The sequence below is a fragment of the Elaeis guineensis genome, chromosome 3, assembly GCF_000442705.2.
Source record: "Elaeis guineensis isolate ETL-2024a chromosome 3, EG11, whole genome shotgun sequence".
Taxonomy (NCBI): domain Eukaryota; kingdom Viridiplantae; phylum Streptophyta; class Magnoliopsida; order Arecales; family Arecaceae; genus Elaeis; species Elaeis guineensis.
The window spans coordinates 112,662,554-112,672,612 of NC_025995.2; the positions used below are offsets into that span (position 1 = coordinate 112,662,554).

Consider the following 10,059-nt stretch of genomic DNA (forward strand, 5'->3'; position numbering starts at 1 on the left):
TCCTTTCCAACAACATCAAACGCAAGCATTAACTTAGACTCGCCACTATTAATCACCGTTACCAACTTTCTGAAACTAATAAAGTACCATAATCAAAATTCGACACCTAAAATCTCAGGAGACTACATAAATTATTTACCATCATATTTTCCTCTCCCAGATCTTTTTTTGGATAATCCTTTGCAGCAGGATTCTCTAACCGCTGATCAAGTTTGTACCCTAAATTGATCCTGGAGTATGCCAGCACTGCTCAAACGATCCAACAACCATCACGCATTACAGTTGCCAAATCAAGAAAATATTACTGCTAAGAGGTGACCAACCATGTTGCTACCAAATTATTTTGAGCCAACTCAATTGACGCATTTGCACTTACGATGGTCATTGCATGCAGTTTTTAAAGGATACAAGCCACTAGGTCACAAATAGAGCCTCGCGCACAAAGGGCAATTTGCCCGAAAGCATCAGAGCAGTCTCAAGTTGAGTCCCAATCAGATCCCAGGCAGCTCTAAAGGTTTCTGTCCCTGCTTCATTATTTATGCTACCGACCAGAAAGCGAACTAACACCAAAAGCGTGATAAAGTCAAGGAGTAACCGAAACAGATACAGCTATGGAGCCACGATAACTTACCCCAGCACTTAATTCAGAACACCAAGGAACTGTTCCACTGAACTTAATACAAATGTCATGGCACGTCGACCCAACAATAATATAGAAGGTCCTTTCAAAAAATAATAATAATAATGTAGAAGGAAAAACTGGGAGGAACTACACTAAAACAACATGAAGGTTTTTTGAACAGAACTCTCTTTTATGTCACTAATAACTCCTGCTACATGTATCTTATGCATTCACCATACTTTCTACAACACCAACAAATTGAATAAGCTCCCAGATGACAGCTGCAACAGTATGCAAGTGGAAGGATGGTATTTTGCATTTTGCATGTCTTCACCTGAGAGAAAGGGAGGAAAAACGTTATCGGGCTGTCAAAATCCAAAATATGGAACAAATAAAATTCATAGGCACACGCAATCCTTTCAAGAATGTGGCAAAGATTACTTTTTAAACTACACAATTTTCAAGCATTAACAAACGGCAGCTACCTTCCACCAACCAGATTGTTTGCTTCTGGTACATAATACCAATCAGACCACTCAAGCAATTTGACCAATTCCATTTCAGTGTTTTAATCCAACAAAATGATTTATTGGTAGTATTGACCCAAATTCACTTGGATGACCAGCAAAATTATGCATATCAACATTTGATCCAAGTGGTGGTGTCAAGCCCTTTAGCTATTGTTTTTAGATATAACGGACAGGCCCAGCCTGCTCCTACAACATGTTCATCAAGGATCCCTGCCTACAATGAAATTTCTGCTTCCTGCTGTGGCAGGCAAAATAATACTGACTCCACTATCCAGCTGAGTCCAAAGTTGCAGAGTAAGTATCAGCTGAAAAGCATGCAATGAAGTAAATAAGTATGCATCTGAATTTCTGAATACTGGATTCTACATATGTCATGCATAGGTATGATATATTAGTAAAGCAAGCCCAACCACTTTTCCCTGTTTCTTTTCAAGTTTTCTCAATGTTCCTCTTTTTCCTTTTATTTTTATCTTTAAATTACTTCAGTGCCACTGATACTGTGAAAATAGGTAAAACACTGAAAATATGTAGATTTTCAAGATGATACCTTTACTGAGGCGGTAGTAGAGCTATTTCGATTTCCTGGAGTGACTTGCCTTTTGTTTCCACCACGTTCCTCTGCACGAATATTGCTGCTATCAAGCAAAAGGATGCAAACATTGAGTACAAAACCTGCGGTCCCAGTTGCTCCAACATTTGCAAGAATAGCAGACCAACAAAAAAATTCACCACCTGGAAAATTCAAAGTCAGGAAGACATTCTTCAGTTTGACGATACTATCAACCCAGCAAGAATCAAAATACATCAAGCAATGGCATCCCTTAACTTGACTATAGTATACAAGTTACAACAAGCAAACATGACAAGCAGCAATGGTAACAATCCCCAGCACAAGCAACTTCTACATCATCAACATCGTCATCAAAGCAACTTCTTATCAATCACACTACATTCTTCAACACAGTGCAACAGGGCAAAGTCAACAAAACTAACTGGGGAGAACTTTGAGTGGGTTGTGTTTTACCACATTTCTCGATGACTTCATTTAGCAGATATACAGGTTTTGCACAAGTTTCTCTGCTTATCCCTTCATGACACCATTTGAAAAAAATAAGATATGACAACGAGTACTTACCCAATGCACAGACATGCATAAAGCCATAGCTTTTGCCCGAATCCTGTTGGGAAAGATTTCAGGCAAAAGAAGACCAGGAACAGGGCCAGCTCCCAATGAAAATGCCAAGACAAATCTGCAAGAAAATAAGTAGGTAGCTTGATACAAAACTTCTATAAATATTCCTCTGTTCATTTTTATGAACCTACTCATCTAGTAAAATCATGCAAAATCTAATAGAAGTCCAGAATACCAGGGTTGTTTCATATATCTAATTAACAATAATCCAACTCCTGTTTCCTTTTCAGACCAATGACAGACACAACACCATTAATTAAGGGTTTATTAGAACTCTAGAGAACCCATTGTGGAGTTAAAACTTGAAAAGCAAGTGCCTGGAACAATGCACTTGTAAGACGCCAAGCCAAAATATAGACATTCACAACAAAGGATCCATGCTCTGAGTAACAATACTGCATAACCAGGTGCATGTACAGAACATACACAAAATCTAGAGATACTACCAACATACAACTAACAGGACTGAAGAATAGAATCACAGCAACATACCAATCATATCTGATGTATTATCAATCTAAATAAAAACATCCTCTTCTTTTTTAGTCAAGGTGGCTCACAGATCAAATGTGACTTTGCCACTAAAGAAACGACCATAAAGTTTATGATAGCCGTATCAAAGTTCAGATAAACATTATTAGAGGCATTATTGATGTGACTAAAGAAGCGCAAAGGGCACATTCTTGACAAGTTTATATGATGCTCAAGTGTACCCAACCAATAATGTAACGTCACAAAATGGGAAATACTTATATTGATAATAAGTTGAAATTTCAACAGTATAATGGTGGTGAGAAGCCTGTAGTAGAATTAAGATGCTACTGGAAGCTGCAACAAAAAAAAAAAAAAAGATTAATAGCCATAGAAGAGGCTCACCATTATAAAGGCCAGATGGAAGACACAAAAGAAGATCAAACTGAGTAAGAAAGCCTCTCGTAGTGTTGTGAGTGATTCAGTGAATCTTTGAAGTGATGATCACACACTATCATGGCTGAGTAACCCACCAAGCTGATGAGAAGTGAACTAGTTGAAGAAGCTGACCGTCGATAATACAAGCTAGACACTGAAGTCAACCAACAAAAAAGAAAACTAGGAGATGGTATATTACACAATAGCACCAAGTTGCAAGTGGACAATGCTTGAAATCTGCAAATAGTCGATGTGAACGTGTATGTCAAGGATGGTGAGGAAGATTGTTATCTCTCAATGCATGCTTAAAGAAATTGGATGCATGAGAGGCAAACATGCATGGAGCAACTAGGGTTAAAACTACAAAGATCCCAAGCCAAAAGAGAGGAAGGCTGCTATGCATATATCCATACACTCAGTGCAACCATGAGGATGAAGTTCCCATGAATAATTAGAAGCTATAAGAATTGGCATGACAACAAAGAAACTCCAAGAACCAACAAGCCAAGAAGGAAATCAAACCTTAGAGTCAAACTAGAAAGCCACATGGAATGACAAAATCAAGATGTCCCACAGATGCATCATGGAAAGATTAGTCCTTGGCATGGAAGACAAGAAGAGCCCAACTCAAAATAGAAGTTAGAAGTTAAGTGGCCATAGACTGACTTGGGCTCGGGATTAGAATTTGGGATGTTTACAGAGCGATAAGCAGAAGAAATGCACCCTTTGACCAACAAATGATGGAAGAGGCACGCTAATATGTAGGGGACCAGCCTAAAGAGGCAAAATGACTAGATACCACATGTGGCGGGATGACAATAGGATTTTAAGAATAGCAAGAAGATGCAACAGGAGTCAAAGAAGATAGTTCAACCATACCAATGGTTAGAGCAAATAAACTTGCAAAAGAGAAATAGTCCAACTAAATGCCAGAGATATCCAAAGGACACAATGTAATAAAGCTGAAGTTTTTAGTCATAGTCAAGACAGCAGTATACTTACATTATTTGACTAAATCATCAACAAATATTCAAGATGTACCCTCACGATAAAGTTTCATGACAATGTGAATCTAATATGACATACAAGGTTCCACCAATTATGAGAAAAAAGTGTAATTCTACGATATTTTAATTGATCATACAAGTAATCCAACTAAATGGGCTTCAGATAGAGCAACAAGATGCTGACACCAAATTTAGGTTCATTGCCAAAATCCCATGAACATATGAATAATGCAATTACTGTTAGTTACTGCAATAGCCAAAGTCTGCTGAGTGTGAATCAGACCATAGGAGCAACATATATTAAGATCCTGTGCAACTGAAATATAATTACATTTATCTTGAAGCTTAGGTATAGATACAAAATTTCCAGGTGTTATTAATGCGAATATTTAAATTGAAGAGCCTAGAAAGTTCAGATGTATCATGGTAAAGGTGGAAGCAGAAATTTTGATTTTCTAAGTAGCACAAAAGAATCAAGATAAATAGGTGCCCAGATCTTACAACAACATTCCACCAACAGAGAGATACAACCTCCCAGAACCTAGGTGGTGAAAACTTGCTGCACCAGCCTGCAGACCCATTGCTGCAGCCTGCATCAGCAGAGAGATTAGATGTTATCGGTGTAAATGTACTCAGTCTGCCAACAGTAGATTTTTCACCAAACCGCTTACCATGCCAATAAAGCTCCCTAACAGTAGAACCTTCCTTCCTAGTTTGTCCATCAAAAGCATTGCAACAATTGAACCTGAAAAGAAAAAAAAAATGAAATGATAAACAATTTATTATGAATTGCAGATTACGGTACTAGCATTAGAGATAGTTCATCTCACCTGATAAATTAGCTAAACCCACACATATATTAGCAATGTCTGAGGGCACCCCCGCGCTTTTAAACACGGTTGAAGAGAAATAGAATACAGCATTTATGCCTGATAACTGTTGTAAAGCAAACAGCGTAGTTCCAATAAAAACAACTGTAGGAAAAGAGAAGGGACTTGCAATGAACAAAACTTCCACATAGAACTTTTGAAATTATGACAACAGGGCAGCATGCAACAAAACCATGATGCAGAAAAGGAATGTTAAGTTAAATGCTTGCCTCTAAAATGACGGCCATATAACAATTCTGAATACTTAACACCCTCTGCATCATCGCCTTTGTCCGAACGTGATAATTCTGCTAATGCTGATTTGACATAAGGTCCTCCTAAAAGTCTCTCGAATTCAACTTCTGCTTCACCAATTCTTCCACGCTGTAATATGCATTTAATCACTCACAGCGATTTTCATATGACAAGTAAATAAAACTAGTTTAATATTCTTGGCATTGCTATTCATGTGACAGAAGCAAATGGATGTGGCACAAGCTTGGCAACACATTTGAGCTTAGGTTCATCTTTTTACTTTCAAATCATATTTTTCTTAAAAAAGAACTGACAATTACAGTTTTCTAATCCAGACATTTTCTTCTGTCGCATACCTGTACAAATATACACAGAGTCCACAAGCTTATTGTCAGATCTTCTTTTTACACTGCATTATTAGCCCTAAAAACTTGCAGTGACTTCATAGAGGTATAGTTCATGTTGATTTCCAAATTAATAGAAACAAGCTTATATAAGAAAATAAAATAATTGATTGAAAACTTGAACTTCCAATAAATGTTGCAAATTGAGTCAATAATGCATCAGCTTCAATTGCTGAGTTTAAACATGAATATACAAGTGAATTTTCCAATACCAACAATTCAAAGTTAAATTGGTTGCTGCAATTTTTTCCAAAACAACTATAGCAGATTATTTTAGTTACCTCATCTTAACTGAAGAAAAATCATTATATATTAACACAATCATCATATATTAACACATAACTAGTGAATGTTGTGCATATGGCAACTCTTCAGTAATCTCAATAAAATTAACCATCATTTCTGAAAGAGAGAACCTTATAGAGCCAATGCGGACTTTCAGCACAGAATTCCATGCAGAGAGCAAGTAAAGCAGCAGGAGCAGCAGACACCCAAAAGCACACTCGCCACCTACCAGCACAAAGCAAATATTCAGCATAAGGCAGACAATTTTTTGCTGACAAAAGGCGCAAAGAAGAGCTACCGAAGGAATTCTTTAAATTTCATTATGTCTCTTACCAACCCACGACTTCTTTCACTGGGATGCCAATAAAGAGAGATGCTATAAGTCCAAGACATGTTGCAATCTGAATGAAACTACCATACGTACCCCTCACAGAAGGAGGAGAAACCTGAACAGCATCGCAGATAAGGAAACAAATAAAGGTCAGGACTATGCAATAATATGAACTAAAAGATACTGTCAATCAATCAAAATATTTGATGCAGAATTCTGATGCACCTCTGTTACATAGAGGGAAGCTACAGGCGGACCTATACCCATCCCTGTTCCAACCAAGAATCTACCAAGAAGCATACCCTCCAAACTGGTCGTTGAAGCACTGTAAATGCAAATTTATAGAATAAGTTCCACTTAAACAAAACTGAAAACGCATCACCTCCAACAGAGAAGGACATCTGAAAGGAAGAATATGTTTTTTCAAAAAAGGAAAAACTTTAAGAACTAAACAATTCTAACTTCTGACATGCTGCAAAAACCAAATGAGTTAAACAAAGACGAAAGCCCAATAAATTTCGCAATGTGGATACACTACCTTATACAAGCTCCAGCGATCATGGGCAACGCAGCCAACTGGAAAGCCCTGCACCGCCCAATCCCATCTGCAATCGACCCACTAAATAAACACCCAACAAGAGCACCACCCAAACACATGCTCACCACAAGCCCTACATCAAACGCCAAATCAGATGCACTCAGAAATCACAAGCAAGTCCAAGTAACTTAAAATCAAAAGATCTATTCGAACAGTCAATACCTTCTGCCAACACATTCCCAGCAAAACCAAGATCCATAGAAATGCTTTCAAGAGGTTCATTAACAACACTGCCATGAAATCCACCCAAAGTTCCCAACTTTATACTTCTCATCCCGCTTTCAAACATTATAAAAGAGATGGAAGTGAAGAATGTAAACTAAACATACCTGAGGTGGTAGCCAAACAAGAAAGACGAGATGGTGGCCACGCACACATGTGGCAACGAGTTTTTCCACGAGGGACTGCCATTCTCCTGCCCAGTAGAATTCGACAATCGAACTGGCACCAGAAATGCACTTCAGAATCTAAAATCACTAATATACAAATCCAAGCCATAGATCCATATACCATTCGAATCCAATGTAACGGAAACCTAATCCTAATCAGATTCGCTCGAATTATGCCTTCGAACAGCCAGAAACATAAGAAAAGGAGCCACCTGGACTCTCGTCATCTCGATCCATGGCGCCTACAAGCTCCCTGGATTGCATCCGCTTGTGGACGGAAGAATTAAACTTCCACCTCATCCCGATTAGCTGTCACTGCTCCTCTCAGAGATCTAATCACTTCCAGACAAATCAGTCCAAACCACCCCAAAAAAATTCAACAAAAATACCGAAAAATCAGCGATCACTCTCCTTGGATCTCTTCTCACAAATAAACTTCAAAAAAAAGCAAAAGAAAAAATGGAAATAGAAGAAGATTCCAGGTACCTCGAAGTGAACATGAGAGATCTCGTATTCTCGAATCTACTCTTCTTTCCACTTTTGCCGCTCACTGCCAACGTGAGCCGGGGACCGGTGGCCGACGCTAGCGTGCGGATCGTTCGAGAGGAGTCCTGGGAGCTGACGGCTCTCTCCTCTTTATATGCACACCGGCTTCACTCGTAGCGTTTCGGGCACGAGGAGCGATATAACGTGCGGCGAGCGGTGAGCGGCGGGCGATCCGGATGCGATCCTGTACCTGACGTCGAGATCGCACCGACCGACGTGATGGAGGCGAGAGCGAACCCGGAAGTGGAGACTCTCCGCAGGCCGCGTGTCATTTAAAAAAGGTTGAGTCCAGCACAAGCCCCTTCAACCAGGACCGTCTGATTGGTTCCCATGATAAATTTACTCTACGTTTGTGATAGATTTATTTCTCCTTTTGTCTTAAATTTACTCTGCATTAATTTAAGACCTGATTCCTCGTCATTGAGGTGAACTAAAGGGTTGATTTTATATTAATTAAGTCTAATCCGAGTCGTTAGCCCAGAAAAAAAAAAACCAATGTGAGATTTATTATGGAGCAATTAATCGATGGTGACAGATCTCCGCGGGTGGTAGCTGGGGTGATCTCAGATGGGTGCACGTGTCCCCACGTCCCAGTGCGTCACCGCAATCTGCGGCCACCCAGAGGTTATATTCTCGTCGGCAAGCGAAGCTTCCTGCTTTTATCGATCCGACAGTGGTACGGTTCACAAAACGGCCCGCAACACCGCCGATGGTTTTCTTTTTAAAAAGAAAGAAGAAAACATAGAAACACTGTGGTGTGGACCCCACTGAAGACTCAGCAGCTGACGTGGCAGGAGACGGTCGCCCAGATTCAACATGGTTGGTGTAATTCACGTGGGGCTGCATCATTCAAGGGGCACCGTCGTGGTGAGTGAGAATAATGCCTTAAAAAAAGATGTTTTAATTAAAAAAAAAAAGTTGGCAACATGCTTTTTATCTAATTCAGAGAACATATTTTTTTGGGGTGGGGGTAAGATAATTCAGAGAGCAGTTTAAGAAATAGTGTACTGTCTAACGGAGATAAATGAGCAATATCTGGTTAAATAGATATAATTTCAAACTACATGATGACTAGGCGCATATTGATGAACACAAATTGAAAAATTGTAGATAGATTGTTCTGTAGTTAAAGGAACAAAAAAAGAGTTCCAATTTATGGTTTGCGGCTGGCTAAACTGCCTGACTCCATGTGAATTCTCTTTTATACTTATCCATTCCATGTTGAAAATAATTTTTTGGTATGAGTATTGGTATGAGAAATATTTTTATGGTAGATGCGGAATAATTATGTAACGTTGGAGTATGACACATATGGAACCTGGCTTTATGAACAGAATCTTTCAGAGTTTAAATTATGTAGAAGTATAATAGATAATTGCACAAGGGAATAGGTTTCTTTCTTGCCATAATCCTTCAATCTATTTCATACCAATCACTATATTCCCTGCACCCAATCTCTCTTGCTATTGAACGATGCCTTCCAAAAAAAAAAAAAACTTATACGAAGTGATGTTAACTGATTACTTGTCGGTTTCTTATAACACCATTTGTCAATTAATAATGGATATCGATATGGAATGGAAATGTATTAGAGAAAAACCCTTCTACCTTTACACATGAATGTCATTATCTTGCAATCACCTAGCTTTTGTTTAGGACAATGAAGATTCAATTAGGATTGGTACGAGGCCTAAAAGGGTGGTTGGCATATCACATTTGTATGGTACAATATATATTATTGATATGCACGGGTACAAAAGAAAAAAAAAAAAATACAATGACATTGCTAAAAGATGTCATGTGCTTTTGGTGCATAAATTTATAGACATCCATTTTTCTAAACTAGGGATCTTTTCAAACCGAAATTGGGCCGGAGAGTGCCTGTCTTCCAACCACAACCATCCATGATTGGTGGGTATAAATCAATCTCATTACATAAGATGGTAGGTCAGTGGGTTCTATCCAATCATTCTTGTTGTGCAATCATAGGTATATGTGATTGGAAGACAAACCCTCTACAATTTAAGTGAGGAGTGAAGATAATTTTTTAGTAATTACTTCCAAATCAAGCAAGGCATGTACAGTCAATATAAAATATGAATGTGCATGATTTATAAAAACT

The 10,059-nt window shown here is 38.6% G+C and overlaps 1 protein-coding gene across 3 annotated transcripts; it reads right to left on the minus strand.

The window, feature by feature from the left end:
* Positions 1-711: 711 nt before the first annotated feature.
* Positions 712-8,167, minus strand: LOC105040839 (probable plastidic glucose transporter 2). Of its 3 annotated transcripts, none has more exons than XM_010917553.4 (15): positions 7,878-8,167; positions 7,604-7,730; positions 7,332-7,443; positions 7,165-7,232; positions 6,943-7,075; positions 6,630-6,729; positions 6,407-6,519; positions 6,205-6,298; positions 5,360-5,513; positions 5,091-5,234; positions 4,932-5,005; positions 4,762-4,850; positions 2,288-2,402; positions 1,700-1,884; positions 712-956 (listed from the first exon to the last, which is right to left on the minus strand). In XM_010917553.4, exons 2-14 carry the CDS (start codon positions 7,689-7,691, stop codon positions 1,702-1,704), a joined length of 1,467 nt encoding a protein of 488 aa, XP_010915855.1. In that variant the 5' UTR covers positions 7,692-7,730; positions 7,878-8,167; the 3' UTR covers positions 712-956; positions 1,700-1,701. The 3 variants fall into 3 exon arrangements, with proteins under 3 accessions (XP_010915855.1, XP_010915854.1, XP_010915856.1); XM_010917552.4 differs by having other exon boundaries at positions 7,604-7,723; positions 7,878-8,088; XM_010917554.4 differs by lacking the exon at positions 712-956 and adding an exon at positions 1,319-1,457 and having other exon boundaries at positions 7,604-7,723; positions 7,878-8,088.
* Between the last annotated feature and the right edge of the window lie 1,892 nt (positions 8,168-10,059).

What these genes read in the sequence shown, in the direction of transcription:
- LOC105040839 (XM_010917553.4), bottom strand. Translation starts at nt 7,691, where the DNA reads ATGAGGTGGAAGTTTAATTCTTCCGTCCACAAGCGGATGCAATCCAGG. An exon ending in TCGAGATGACGAGAGTCCAG is followed by an intron (nt 7,444 to 7,603) that starts GTGGCTCCTTTT and finishes TTCTGGTGCCAG; the next exon opens with TTCGATTGTCGAATTCTACT. An exon ending in TCTGTTGGTGGAATGTTGTT is followed by an intron (nt 2,403 to 4,761) that starts GTAAGATCTGGG and finishes ATTTTCTTGCAG; the next exon opens with ATTTGTCTTGGCATTTTCAT.